The sequence below is a fragment of the Rhagoletis zephyria genome, unplaced genomic scaffold (genome assembly GCF_001687245.7).
Source record: "Rhagoletis zephyria isolate East Lansing unplaced genomic scaffold, Rhagoletis_zephyria_1.1 Rzeph_scaffold_00265, whole genome shotgun sequence".
NCBI lineage: Eukaryota > Metazoa > Arthropoda > Insecta > Diptera > Tephritidae > Rhagoletis > Rhagoletis zephyria.
In genome coordinates this window covers 11,075-26,972 of record NW_016157349.1, presented here as the reverse complement: position 1 = coordinate 26,972, position 15,898 = coordinate 11,075, and the positions used below count along the sequence as shown (strand labels likewise).

The window sequence follows — 15,898 nt, the reverse complement described above, 5'->3', positions numbered from 1 at the left end:
CGTCTATTTTAAATGAAGAAATATTTCTTTCATATTTAAAATTAAATTTTCTGATACTTAAGTTGACAGTTTTAACTTTGGACGAGATGTAAAACTTTATATCGTCCTCGGAAGTATCCCTCGAAAATCTAGATACAAATATAGACTTCTTTGGGGGAACCACAACCAGTCTCCTAGTATTAGACTCGATTACCGGCGGACGGGGTTGAGTAACTGAGTTACTAATTGAGGGTAGAGTAAGCGTTGGATTAGATGGCGGTGCCATAACTTCAACGGGGGAAGGGGAAGATACTGCAGGGTCGTTATTATTAGAAGCAGACTTTGATATATGTTCTTTTGAGGAAGATAACTCCGTTGTCTGTGGACATGGAGAAGAAAGATTAATTAAGTCATTCGGAAGATTGTTCTGACGTGGAACGGTCCTTTCATTAGGCGGACTATGAAGACGCTTACGTTTTGACACATGAATGTCCTTCATAGATTGTACGGTATCTAAGCATTTAAAAGATTTAAATACATTTTCATAATGTTTAAATTTTTCGGTCAGTACCGACAACTCTCTCCCTACCTCAGAAAACCCATTTCTGGTTTGCCTAAACAACTTAAAGAGATCAACTTCGGTTGACCTGCACTTTAAGCAAGACCAGCGAAGACCTTTGCCATCATTAATAGCGTCCAGAATTCTTCCTGTCAAACCAGCACATTTTAGATGGCAAATACCATCACAGAGCCAGCACGATAAGTAGCGTTCAGATTCGCTTTTAATTTGGCAGTTATCAAGATCACACTTCATATTGAAAGATTTAATAACACTTATGTTAATAAAAAGACAAGCAAAATAAGTTTAACACAACACACACAACAATTCAGGAGCTGATGTATTTAGCTTAAAAATATATGTAGCGAACAGTTTGAGTATCACTGTATTGTGACACTTAATAAACGCAGCGCAAACAGCTGTGACAAGAAATACTAAACGAAGTAAACAAAAAGAGCAAAAAGAAATGTGCAAAAATAGAAACGATCTCAGTTAACTACAAAGGAATAACAACAACAATGATAACAACAAATGACTCGGCAAGATTAGATGTAAGCTAGTGAAATTTAATTAAATTTAATATAAACCACAAAAATCACAAAACTTTCACTTAGCTTCGATTATTATCACACTAAGATGCTCGTAGGCACTTTTTATAGCAACTTTTACTCAGAAATTAGCACAATAAACTTTGCAAAATACAAAGACAAAACAGAGCACAATATAAGTAGAACTTGACAGCTTGACGTTAGCTTATGCNAACATACCTTAACATATAATAACATAAAATCACATTAATTATTTTATGGACATCACATTTTTAAATTAACACTTAACATTTAAATACATCAATACTTTATCCCAGCTGTTCGTCTATTACTCGCTATTATCGCTGTGTATGCGCAATTTATGTTGCCTACATCTTCTTTGTAATTCATTGCACAGTGTATTCGTTGCTGTATCCGAAGCCCTTCTAACGTCATCCTTTTCTTTGTTTTCCTCTCGATGTCTATTATTCTTGCATTATCAAAGTCCGCTGTGTGCTCGCTTTTTGTCAGGCGCTGGGCTAATGTAGTTGTCATCTTTCTATTTTTCGCGTCTGTTTTATGCTCGTTGATTCTGACTCCTAAAGCTCGCTTCGTCGTTCCTATGTATACCTTGCTGCAGTGTTCGTCGGCTTTGCCATTGCATTGAATCTCATATATGACGTTGTGTTGTTGTTCTTTGTTTATTTTGCCTTTTGTTTTGGTAAAAACTGTGTAAAGTGTGCGATGCGGTCGATGCGCAAAACTTATTGTTTCGTTATGTATAAATTTTCCTGGCGATTTGTTGTCCGTTAAACCTGGTATGTATGTTATGCCGGTACATATTCTATTATCATTTTTAGTTTCATATTGTTGTTCGCGCCTTCTATTTTGTGTATTGTTGTTGCTATGAATCTTTCTATGAGCGCGCTAGGGTATGCGTTTTTATATAAGATGGTTTTAATTTTATTCTTGTTCTCTTTTCTGAACTCCTGGTCGCTGACTTTATAAATTTTTTCAATTAGGTTCATGGCAGTATTTTTCTTTTGACTCCATGGGTGATTTGAATGAAAATTTATCATCCTAGATGAGGCTACAGCCTTTTAATACCAATTCAGTCTAATCTGATTATTATCTCCATGGATTTCAACATCTAGGAAGGCTAACCTCTTATTTTTTTCCTCTTACGCTGTGTTAATTTTTGTATGTTGTGCGTTAAATTCGTTTAGTATAACCTCCACGTCCGTTTTCTGAATTATGGCAAATATATCATCTACATATTTGTTTATATATTTTATATATCTGTGTTCGTATGGAAAAGTAGCTTATGTCGAAAGGCTGACTTTAATATAAATCGGCATTTGCAGTATACGACTGCGAATGACTCGCTGGCGCTGAGCCGTTGAACAACTTTTAGCAAATAAACGTGCACGAAATAGTTCCGATACTAGCAAGTCAATATTCTTATTAAGTCTCATCAAAAAATTCCTTGTCGTTCAAAGAATAAAAGGAATGCCGCATTATGCTAAAGCCAACCTTTCAACATAAGCTACTTTTCCATATGCCCTTACATCTAAGTTCAGCGATACTATCATCCAGTATTTTGTCTAAGACAGTATCAGCTACAGTTGGGGATAAAGGGTTTACCATCGGCATTCCATATATCTGCTGGTAGTGTATTCCATCATAAACAAAGTAATTGTTGTCTTGCAAACAGAACTCGAGAACGGACTGAAATTGTTTTTTTGTAATCATCGTGTGTTTTTCCAAAATTTGCCAGTTTTGCATGATTGTCCTAATTGAGTAGAGATATTAGTAAACAGCGATATTACATCAAATGATATTAATACTTCGTCATCTCCAATGGTAGTCTTGCTGAGATTGTCTTTAAGTTGAAAGGAGTTTTTTATATTGTAGCTTTCTGAGACGATATTTTTCAATATTTTTCCTATAAATTTGGCGAGGTTGTAGCATGGAACGTTAACTGACGATGAAGTAGGTCTAAGTGGAGTGTTTTCTTTGTGAATTTTCAGTAGTCCGTATAATCTTGGTGCTGTAGCTGCATGGCATGTCAATTGTTGTTTGTTTATATATCTCATTTATGATGGTATTATTTTTTCTTAACAATTGTTGCGTCGGGTCAATTCTTATGGTCTTATATGTTTGTTTGTCACTTAAGAGGTCTTTCATTTTATTTTTATAATCTGCTTGGTACATCATGACTGTTTTGTTACCTTTGTCCGCACGTGTGATAACCAATGAATCTTTATGTTTGTTTAAAAAATTTTTTGTTTCTTCATAAATTCTTAGTATAAATTTTTCTTTTGGTTTACACTTTAATTTGTTTTTGTAATTGTTGATTTTCCCAGCAATATTGCATCTGACCGTGTCTTTCTGTCTGTCGTCTTCTATCCTTTGTATGCCTTGTTCAATGTCAGCGATTAAGTGTATAGGCGAGAACGATTTTCTTGAAACTGGTAATGCGAACTTGGTTCCCAGTGATAGTAACCAGAGGCACTCGTGTGGTACCTCCACGTTGGTTACATTGATAAACCAATCTTCATTGGTCCTTAAGCCAAATTTCTCGAAACTTTTCTCAATATGCGCTTGTATTTTAGTGTGCAAATGTTTATCGGTACGCTTTTTTGTGTCTCTCAGGTACTATTTGTGATTTTCTATTATTAAGTTAAAATCTTTTTCATCAAGTTTCTTTTGGAGAACTTCCTTAATGTGCCCAATTTTTGTAAGAATAATTTTTATTTGTATGTACGTCTCCTTAATTTCCAAACTCAAAATTCTCATCATAAATTCCCTTTCAATTTTTTGTGCCTCTTTTCTTGTTTTTTTCTAATCTAAATCCTTGTAAGATCTTGTTTGTTTTACCCTTTAGGTGAGTTGGTGTAATTTCATAGTCTTTGCAGTTGAGAAGAAATTTGAGTCTTTGTTGTTGTTTTGCAAGTCCCTTGGTGTTCTTGTTGTGTTATTTAATGAGGTAGCAGGTGTCCTCATTATATTTGTATCTGATGTGTTGAAAAAAGTGCCTCATTTTGTGTTAAAATCTTATGTTTTCATAAGGTTTGTCTCGGCCTAGCTCTCCGATCAATATTGCTAGTTTTTAAATAGGGCCAATGTATATAAATTGTTACGATTTGTATATTTGGAGCTTTTCGGCCGTTGATTTTAAAGCAAAAACGTTGGTTTTTCTTTTCTGCCTCCTACGCGTTTCGACACATTATTGCATCTTCCTCAGGGAGTCTTATTTATTTTTACAAGAAAACATAATTAACAAACGTGTAAACCAAAACATGTTTTTCAAAAATAAATTTTCATTCAAACCACCCATGGAGTCAAAAGAAAAATACTGCCATGAAAAAATTTATAGTCAGCGACCAGGAGTTCAGAAAAGAGAACAAGAATAAAATTAAAACCATCTTATATGAAAACGGATACCCTAGCGCGCTCATAGAAAGATTCATAGCAACAACAATACACAAAATAGAAGGCGCGAACAACAATATGAAAACTAAAAATGATAATAGAATATTTACTGGCATAACATACATACCAGGTTTAACGGACAACAAATCGCCAGGAAAATTTATACATAACGAAACAATAAGATTTGCGCATCGACCGCATCGCACACTCAACAGTTTTTACCAAAACAAAAGGCAAAATAAACAAAAAACAACACAACGTCATATATGAGATTAAATGCAATGGCCAAGCTGACGAACACTGCAGCAAGTTATACATAGGAACGACGAAGCGAGCTTTAGGAGTCAGAATCAACGAGCATAAAACAGACGCGAAAAATAGAAAGATGACAACTGCATTAGCCCAGCATCTCACAAAAAGCGAGCACACAGCGGACTTTGATAATGCAAGAATAATAGACATCGAGAGGAAAACAAAGAAGAGGATGACGTTAGAATGGCTTCGGATACACCAACAAATACACTGTGCAATGAATTACAAAGAAGATGTAGGCAACATAAATTGCGCATACACAGCGATAATAGCGAGTAATAGACGAACAGCTGGGATAAAGTATTGATGTATTTAAATGTTAAGTGTTAATTTAAAAATGTGATGTCCATAAAATAATTAATGTGATTTTATATTATCATATATTAAGGTATGTTTGAAAAACATGTTTTGGTATACACGTTTGTTAATTATGTTTTCTTGTAAAAATAAATAGACTCCCTGAGGAAGACACAATAATGTGTCGAAACGCGTAGGAGGCAGAAAAGAAAAACCAACGGCCGAAAAGCTCCAAATATACAAATCGTAACAATTTATATACATTGGCCCTATCTAAAAACTGGCGTTCATTTTTGTTTATCTATCTTTTGTCTTTGACGTTTCTTCTCTATTTACCAAAAATAATCGATAAATTCTGGTTGCAGACGGAGAACTTATCTTTTTAATACAGGATTATATCATAACTCGGATTTCAGAGGCGAAATATTGTATTCTTAATTACGTATTGGATAGCTCAGCTCGAAAAAGCAGATAATCTAGCTAAACAAAAACACCTAATATAACAATATTGCCAAATTTATTAAAGGCAGCAGTCTACCGGATATCCGATTGGATATCCGAATCCTGCTCTTATTTTTTACAGGATATCTCTATCCGGCACATCCCTACTGAAAACTAAAACAGAATGGATCTTTGATAATACAGCAATTACCAGCACAACTATTTTTGTTGCAAATGTACATGGCTTTTGCAATGTGGAACGAAAGTGATAAAAGAAAGCTTTTGAAAACTTTCAAAGCTCTGTCAATATTTTGCCATACCCATTAGCTATTGTAAAGAAATCCTGTTTGATATAAAATCAGTTACATTTGACCCCAGCCAGTGCGATTTTTGTGAAGACTGCCTAGAGGCGGGCTTCGGCATTAGAGCGCCAAGTATCTATGCAGTTTTATAGCCCATTCAATTTTAGTATAACAAAGTGCAAGTTTGAAGTTGCTAAAAAATCGCTTTGATTTTTGGCAATTTTTTCACGCAGTTTCTTCCATACAAAGTATGTTCCACAAATTTTTTTTTGAATGGAAGAAAATAAGCCAGCAACAAATTTTCAAAAATAAATTCGATTTTTAAGCTACTTCAAAATTGCACTTTGTTACACTAAAATTTAATACTTGAATGATTGCATACTTAGAATTTTTCTAAAAAATCTGATATTTATGTTTTTGTTGTAGTATGGACTATATATTTTTTTTTGCGAAAAAAAATTACAATAAAAGAATTTGCATGCATTGCGAAAAATTTACGTTTTTATTTCATCTGGATGATTATGCTATTTTCGATTACGCCTAATGTGAAAAAATTAAAAAAAAAATGCAGATTGAAACATAGTTTGTGTTAAGACTTACCCTTGGTGATTTCCGTGAAACATATTTTGTGCATTTCCGTCCATCAGAGATTTCAAATGTGACAAATCAAAAGTTTATTTCTTCCACGTCTGTTGCAGTTGTAATATACAGTGCGATTTACTTGATACACAAATTAGGAGCCTGTTGATCGATTGACGCTGTGACGATGCAAATCGTTTCAACACTCCTTCCAATTGAAACCGCGCTCATCCGTTCAAAAACAGGATCAAAAAGTTTTTCTAGCCGTCCCCCTCCCCCCCCCCCAATATTGGTGGGAGGAAGTTAAGTGTATTTGCGACGATCTATGTGTCGAGTATCTTTGATTTTTTCTTTGCAATATATTTGATTGGAGATTTATTGTGTCAGTGCATTCAAGGTATACTTTTCCTTTAAAAATTAAGAATTAACATACACATGTGGTTTCGCCTGTTTTTTTATCATATTTACCGCATTTGATTACTTTTTTAAGCTATTCAACGAGGCTATTTATTTATGATATTATCAATTTGATAAAACAACTAATTTTGAAATGCACACAAAACTTTTAACTTACGGTTATTTTCGAGTGTAAACGTTGATAGGACTCGACATTTTTTATCAATGGCACAAAGCTACCAAAAAGAAAGTACTTAAGGTCGCAGTAGCATAACTTTTAAATTTTAAATTCGTAATGAAACTGGTTTTAAGTAAATATAAGTTGAGAGTTGAAGTGCTGCTATACACAAGTCATTATCCGACAATACGTTTGTATTGATGGGATATCTGAAATAAAACGTAAGAAGAAATATACTACATTTAGTAAATGTGAAATATGTACATATCTAAACAAGATATAAAAAGCATAGTGTTCCGTTTTTGCGTTAACATCGTATCTGATATACAGTCAGTCTAAAGTATATTAGAAAAAATGTTTATTTTCTTCCAATGGGATATAATAAACGAATTTTTCACTTAATATTTATGGTTCTACATTAGTGAAGTTTTTGTTTTATTTTCAAATCATGTGACGCTTAAACTGTTGTTATACATACACCTGCGTTCAACTAATTAGCACCGAAATTAAAAATTATGTTCACCCTCATTGTGGGAGTCGTGTCGAACGCAAGACGTTTTTCGAGAGTCGAATCGTATCAAAAACTTCACGTCATTGCCTAAAATTTCCACTCGACTAGTGTATAAAAACGGAAAACTTGGCAGCATTGTATAGTTTGCGACAATTTTCGTCGTTTACTTATTTCAATTCAATAATTCAATCTATAGAAACCACATAAATAAAAGTTTCAAAGCTTGCAAAAATTGAAAAAAAAAAATAATAACCAAACTTAAAAAAAATGCATCAAAGTTTTCAAATTTTATATTAGAATATTTAGAAAATTTTCAGGTATGCAGTTTGGTATCCCATTTAATTTTAGTCTAATAAAGTGCATGTTTCAAGTCGCTAAACATCACCGTTGATTCTTTAGATTTTTTTTAGTGGAGGGTGTAGCGCATTTTCTTCCATATAACGCATGATCAAAATCTATTTTAATATGAAAAAAAACCGCAACACAATTTACAAAAAAAAAAAATATATATATATATATATAAAATCAACGGTAATTTCTAGCGACTTGAAACTTGCACTTTATAAGACTAATATTAAATGGGCTACAAAACTGCATACCCGAAAATTTCCAAATATTCTGATTAAAAATTTAGAAATTTTGATGAAATCTTTTAGGTTTGATTAATTTTTTTAGTTTGTGCAAACTTTGAAGCTTTTATTTATGTGGTTTCGGTTATAGAATGCCATATATTTTAAATTAAAATTATTAAAAATAAATAAATAAACATAAGTTGCAAACTATATCATTTTTAATTTCGGTGTTAATTAGTTGAACGCAGGTGTAAGTGGTAATATTAGTTTTCCCAAAAAATGTAGATATGTGGTTAACACAGAAATTGGACGATACATTTCCTGTACATACTAATTCCATGTATGAATAAAACGGAAGTATTTATTATATACATATGTTGTCTAAATATGCGGTATCTGTGCACGATTGTGACCAAAAAAAATCAGACCGGCTAGATCAGTGTAAGGAAATAAGATTGATCCTGCAATACAAAATCTATACAAAAACTTTATTTTTTGACTGTAGATTGTATCGACGTTTTAATTTTCTCATATATTTCCTTAGTACATGCACGCATACATTCCCTTCAGGACCAATGATTTGATGGTAGTCAGGAGAAAGTTTTCTTGTTTATGTACACTTTTACAAATTGATTAACATAAATACATATCCACATATTTTCAGGTACACTCCTTAACAAGAAACATTTTTGAGCTATTACACTGCCCAACAAAATTCTGTTGCCTAAGATATTACAGCGGATTCTTATAGGATTTTTCGCGTAGAATCCGAATCTGGCCTTCAAAATAATGGATTGGCTCTAGTTTTCGATAAGCTTGGGTTAAACGGTGCCGAAAAACGCGTTTTTGATAATTTTTGAACCTGTGTTAAACAATAAATTTATTCAATATTTCTGTCTCTGTGGAAGGATATGAAAGCTTAAACACTGCACTTTAATACTGAAAATAAAAAATGACGCTCCGAACTAGAGATGGGCACGGGCCGGGCTTTTGGCAGGGGCCCGACGGGCCCCTGCGTAAGCCTGCGGGTACGGGCCGGAATATTTACTGTCAGCACGAACTCGTGCGGGCCTGGGCGTTCAGTAAAATTTCAAAAAAGCACGAAAAGGCACGAAAAAGCCCGTTGCTAATACTAAAAATTTAGATGAGCTTTTGTTTTTATTCCAAAAAAAAAGTACATGTTTAAAACTCTTTTGATAAGAGAAAAGCAAAAAAATAAATATTTGGAAACCGATAGAAAATATATGATACTTAGTAGTTTTGTTTACATACATATCTGTACATAAAATACCTTCCACTTTTTCTACTTCCCAGAAAATATATTATAAAAATCTACAATAAAAGTTGGCTCTTTATTTCCGGGCTGGGGCGTGTCCCACTAAAATTCTTAAGTTGATTTTGCACTCGTGCCGGGCCGGGCCTAAAAATTTAGGCCCGTGCCCATCTCTACTCCGAACACTGTAAGCAATTGGGAATAGCTTTTTATACAAGCGCGAACGATTTGTTTTTTAAGAAAAAATTTTGTTTTGCTTGTTTTTGATGAATGTTCACAAATTTTGTGTTGACTAAAATGTTATAGCCAATTCTTATAGGATTTTTTCGCAAAATCCGAATATGATCTTGAAAGTTTTTAATTGCCTCTAGTTTTCAAGCAAGTTTAAAGGTGTCGAAAAGCGGCATTTTTCGCAATTTTTTCATGTAACTAACGTCAAAAAATATTATTATTATTACACTGAGGGAAAAAAATATTAAAATCAAATAGAAACGTAATTGATCTTACTATAAACGTCAACAAAAGTACTGTATATTGGTAAATATTCAATTCAATTACGCACATATTAAAATGACCGCGTTCGTTCTGAAAAAGCATCCGTGAAGTGAATAATCAAGACAAAAACTAAAAAAAAAAAATATTTAACTTGCATGTTGCCTTTATCAACAAATTGTGGCATGCATCTTTGCGCACCCAGCTACACCCAGGCATATAAATTTGCTTTCAAATGTTGAATATCCATCAACACCACAGCACGCGATTTGTACGGATAAACGTGTACTATGTATGAATGTGTGTGTTGTCACCGCTCTCAGAGCGGCACTCTGCATGCTTGGGGTGCGTATGTACACTCATATATATACTCAGATGTGAACAGTCAAATACGAGCGTAATAAATTTTGTATGAAAATATTATTTTTAAATTCGAACATTTTTAAACGATAATCAAATATAAAATATTCATTTTTACTATGCATTATTTCCCTCAGTGTAGGCAGAAATTTTCAGCGCCTCAGATCCATTTAAAACAATTGATAAAAAACGGGCAAAACAAGATTTTTTCCCAATTGCTTACAGTGTTCGGACCATAATATTTAGATTTTCAGTATTAAAGGGCGTGTTTAAGCTTTCATACCTCACACACAGACAGATATATATTGCAACAATTTATAGTTTTACAGAAGTTCAAAAATGCCAAAAGCGCGTTTTCGGCACCTTTAAACCTAAGTTGATTGAAAACTAGACTCAATCCAATATTTTTATGGTCAGACTCGGATTCTACGGAAAAAATCCTATAAGAATCCGCTGCAATATCTTGGGCAACATAACATTGTTTAAAATTTGTTGGCCAGTGTTATTACTGGCAAAAAAAAATACTGTTTATACTTTAACAAAAACCGTATATATCCATGGTCCAATCTTTGAGCAACATTAGGTTAGAGTTGCTGCCCCGCGCAGAGCGCGGAACACACGTGGAGCCCCTTTTTTCTTTCCCTCCCTTAGTAATTGAACCACCGAGTGCGTTTTAAATACACAATTAAGTACAATAATTTTTAGGCGAAAAACAATATTATAAATTTAAAAAAATGGGCGTAGCCACGCCCACTTATGATTACATGTGTATATCTTGGGAACCGCTACACCAATTTCTCTCAAACTTGGCGCAGTTGTTGGTCTTGACAAGACATACAAACGGCTGAAAATTTTTAAAATCGGACAATAACCACGCCCAGATCCCATATAACGGTAATTTAGAGAAATCTTCGATAAATCAGTAAATAATAAAGCTAATTTATTCAAAATTAATACTTTCAATAATTCTTCAGCAAGAAAAACGTTTCTGATAAAATTTTGGAAAATAGGCGTGGCACCGCCCACTTATGATCACATATATGTATCTCGGTAACCGTTCTACCAATTTGTACCACACTCGGTATGGTTATTGTGCTTGCCACATAAAAGCAAAACGTTGAAAATTATTGAAATCGGACTAAAATTACGGCCACTTTTCATATAACGGTAAATTTCAGAAATGCTTGAAACTTCGATATCGAAATTTAAGGACGCTAATTTACTCAAAATGTATGATAACAACAATCCCTTAAAAAGTGGTAACATTATTTGGAATTTTGGAAATGGGCGTGATAACGCCCACATATGACTATAAGTTTATCTCATTATGTCTAACTGAACGTTCTATCGAAGATGTTTAAAGTAGGGGTAAAACCACCCCTGCTTACTATGTAGCGGTAGTTTTCGGAAAGGTGAACGAACAGCATTTAAATACTTGCGCCGGGTATTTAATGTTCGGCTCCGGCCGAAGTTAGACTTTCTTACTTCTTTTATAAAAAATATTGGTCATACTCCAAAAAAAAAAAAACATAAAAATAAAATCTCTAAACTTTGTACAAAACTCAGGAAAATTCATTAAATCTGCATACTAACCTGCAACTTTTTATTCAGATTTTTAGAAAAATTCTAAGTATGCAGTTTTATAGTCCATTAAATTTTAGTATAAGAAAGCGCACGTTTGAAATTGCTAGAAAATCGCGTTGAATTTGGCAATTGCTTTTAGTGGAAGGTGTTGCTCATTTTCTCCATAAAAAAAAATTTTTGTCGAACATACTTTGGAAGAACCTACGTGAAAATAAATTGCTAAAAATCAACGCGATTTTTTAGCATCTTCAAACTTGAACTTTCTTATACTAAAGTTGAATGGGCCATAATACTGCATACTTAGAATTTTTCTAGAAAATCTGAATAAAAAGTTGCAAATTAGTATGCAAATTTATTGAATTTTCCTGAGTTTTGCACAAAGTTTAGTGATTTTATTTTTATGGTGTTTGGTGTAGTATGAACCATATTTTTATAAAAAGATAATGAAAATAAATTAGAAAAAAAATCTTTGCATATATTGCGAAAAATTCATTGTTCCACTGTGTTGTTCGTCACTGTATGTATAAAATTGGTTTATAACACTGTGCGACAGCCGAAACCAGCTCGGACTTTGATACTGGGAGATATAGAAATTTAAAAGGCGTTGATTCGAAAAGGATAAAGGTACTTGTTTTATTTATTCTCGTTTATATTCAATGAAACGGAAATTTGATAAGTCCAAAAGAAGCACCGAAAATCCGATAAGGCCAAAATAGTACGAAATCTTTTAATAAAGATCGAATCCCTCTGATTCGTATGGAGTTTTGCTTTTCATTGAACAGGCAAAATGTTGTATTCAAAGCTTTCGAAATATTTGAAGAAAATGGCTATAAGTTTTTTTCCTCTCCTGTAAATTTTTTGAAATGGGACTTACCAACTTTTCACACTAAGCTAGCGATATATATAATAACTGTCGTCAGCGCAATAACATTTAAGGGGAAAAGCTATACGCTTATGAATATTTTAATCAACATAAACGCACAGCATTGCCCCCTGAAGGTAATGCAATTTTCTCCAGCGTAACCAGTTTTCTAGTTCCATATACTTATGTATGTATGTGCATGGGCATTTCCATGGCAGAAATTTATGAAAGCAAAAAGGCAAAATTTTATTTTTAATTTAGTAATAGGGCTGAGTTGTTATAAACGTATTAAACCATAGTAAAAATATCGCCAGAAACATGAATGTGTAAAAATTAAAATGTTGGGAAATCAAGTTTGAAGTTTCTTCCATTCATGTAATTGAAATTGCAAAGTATGTGGTTTCCGTGTACTCCAATAACTTAACTTTTTAATTTGTTTGCTTTATTTCTTTACATTTAAATAGTACATCTATAGAGAACATAGAGAACCAAGTATGTATGTATATTTATTTATTAATTTCAGCCTACAGAATTAGTTTCTTACATACTAGTGAAGACTCTAGTTGAATATTGTAAACAAATTACTCTTAAATCCAACAATACTTAAGTTAAAATCGATAACACTAGAATATGTATTGCACAATTCAATGCATCTAGCAATTGGTTCATTTTTGGTATAATTCGTGGTATGCAGAGCACCAACCAATAGCCTTTTGTTTCTTAAATCACGCGAGGGATTATATAATACGAGCAAATGTGTAAAAGTCGTCGAGCTGTGTAAACGTGTTTTTACCACGCTCTTGTGAAATTCAATAAAATCGAAATATGACCGACTCCTGCTGTAAATGCGAAAAGCGGTTTGCAAGAAATGACTCTAACATAGTGCCTTGTAGTGGATTCTGTAGTCTGCGTTTCCATCGCTCCAGCTGTGAAGGCCAGGTCACTGACTATGATCTTGGATTGATTAATCTCAATCGCCATATTTGCTATTTGTGCTCTACGTGTATAGATACATCTAAATCGATTTGCCAAGCTTTCGATTCGGCTCTAAACATGCAAAAGCAAGGCTTCGAAAAAGTGTTAAATGTTCTTGGTGCGAAATTCAACGATATTTATGTGCAGATAGAATTATTAAAAACTCAAATAAATTCAACCACACAAAATATCGCCATTGGCAACAACAACGCTTCTAGCATTAAAGCCTTAGCTGCCGAACTAAATGTCATCAAAAGTGCTGTTGTGAGTTCAAACGTTGTTGCTGTCGACAATGACAACAATTGTGAGAGTATAAGCCGTTTCTCTGCTGACGCTGTTTCCCAAAGTGCTTCTCCGCTGCCCAATCCAACTGTTGCACCACCTGCTAATGGCAATGGAAAGCGAACAGTGACCAATGCGGCTCTCTCACCTGTTATGCCAGCGAAGCGTATGACTCCTAATGCCAATATTACTCGTACCTATGCCAATGTTACAAACAGTGTGACCGCGGGCTTGTGAAAAATTGTAGCAGAAAAGAAACTTAAAATGTATCAATATGTATCACTTTTTTTTCCTTTAAGTATCAAAGCATCAATATGGAATAAAACCAATAATTTTTATGAAAAACCATTTTCCAAAACAATTTAACATTTATTGCACGAGCAAGTTGAAAGTATTTCCCGAGTGTGATTTGCGCATTTTCAGTTGCAGTTACACCTTGCAATTTTTATTGCCTACCAACTGTTGTGTGTGGGCACTTTGATGTCTAGATATGTATAAGCATTTGCCGCATGACGCCGCCAGACAAAATTATCCCAATTTCGGTGTTAAAAAACATTTAAATCTTAAACAAACTTACTGAATAACTTCCTAAAACGTTGTCATAAATAATCCAATAGGGAACAGATCCTTATTTTGATTTAATATTAATATTTCATCGATATAACCACCAGCACGCTTTCTGTCAACTGAAAATNATTAATCTCAATCGCCATATTTGCTATTTGTGCTCTACGTGTATAGATACATCTAAATCGATTTGCCAAGCTTTCGATTCGGCTCTAAACATGCAAAAGCAAGGCTTCGAAAAAGTGTTAAATGTTCTTGGTGCGAAATTCAACGATATTTATGTGCAGATAGAATTATTAAAAACTCAAATAAATTCAACCACACAAAATATCGCCATTGGCAACAACAACGCTTCTAGCATTAAAGCCTTAGCTGCCGAACTAAATGTCATCAAAAGTGCTGTTGTGAGTTCAAACGTTGTTGCTGTCGACAATGACAACAATTGTGAGAGTATAAGCCGTTTCTCTGCTGACGCTGTTTCCCAAAGTGCTTCTCCGCTGCCCAATCCAACTGTTGCACCACCTGCTAATGGCAATGGAAAGCGAACAGTGACCAATGCGGCTCTCTCACCTGTTATGCCAGCGAAGCGTATGACTCCTAATGCCAATATTACTCGTACCTATGCCAATGTTACAAACAGTGTGACCGCGGGCTTGTGAAAAATTGTAGCAGAAAAGAAACTTAAAATGTATCAATATGTATCACTTTTTTTTCCTTTAAGTATCAAAGCATCAATATGGAATAAAACCAATAATTTTTATGAAAAACCATTTTCCAAAACAATTTAACATTTATTGCACGAGCAAGTTGAAAGTATTTCCCGAGTGTGATTTGCGCATTTTCAGTTGCAGTTACACCTTGCAATTTTTATTGCCTACCAACTGTTGTGTGTGGGCACTTTGATGTCTAGATATGTATAAGCATTTGCCGCATGACGCCGCCAGACAAAATTATCCCAATTTCGGTGTTAAAAAACATTTAAATCTTAAACAAACTTACTGAATAACTTCCTAAAACGTTGTCATAAATAATCCAATAGGGAACAGATCCTTATTTTGATTTAATATTAATATTTCATCGATATAACCACCAGCACGCTTTCTGTCAACTGAAAATACAGATTATTATTTTGATTTAATATTAATATTTCATCGATATAACCACCAGCACGCTTTCTGTCAAGTGAAAATATGGCTGTCAAACTATGCAATAGATGCCAAGCAATAAGGTATCCATTGGAAATATATTTTGTGACATGGTTATCACGACATTGGTGTTTTCCTGTGGAAACAGGGCCTTACCGAGCACCGAATTGCCGAGTACCAATCCCTAATTTTTGTTATTGAACATAGCGAAAATAAAAAAAAATGCAACGCTATGATATTGTTCGTTTGTTCACATTTTGACGTGTTTTG

The 15,898-nt window shown here is 33.8% G+C and overlaps 1 protein-coding gene across 3 annotated transcripts in view; it reads right to left on the bottom strand.

Moving 5' to 3' along the window:
• The window catches only part of LOC108358513 (uncharacterized), a 273,182-nt gene extending 265,940 nt beyond the window's left edge, over positions 1–7,242 (bottom strand). Inside the window, exons 1-3 of one of the 3 annotated variants that reach the window (XM_017609896.1) lie at positions 7,006–7,242; positions 6,900–6,934; positions 6,453–6,839 (exon numbers count right to left, since the gene is read on the bottom strand). In XM_017609896.1, the coding sequence (XP_017465385.1) occupies positions 6,453–6,496 (44 nt within the window). In that variant the 5' untranslated portion in view covers positions 6,497–6,839; positions 6,900–6,934; positions 7,006–7,242. Of the gene's footprint in view, positions 1–6,452; positions 6,935–7,005 lie in introns of all 3 variants that reach the window. The other 2 variants (XM_017609894.1, XM_017609893.1) reach the window with 2 other exon arrangements.
• Between the last annotated feature and the right edge of the window lie 8,656 nt (positions 7,243–15,898).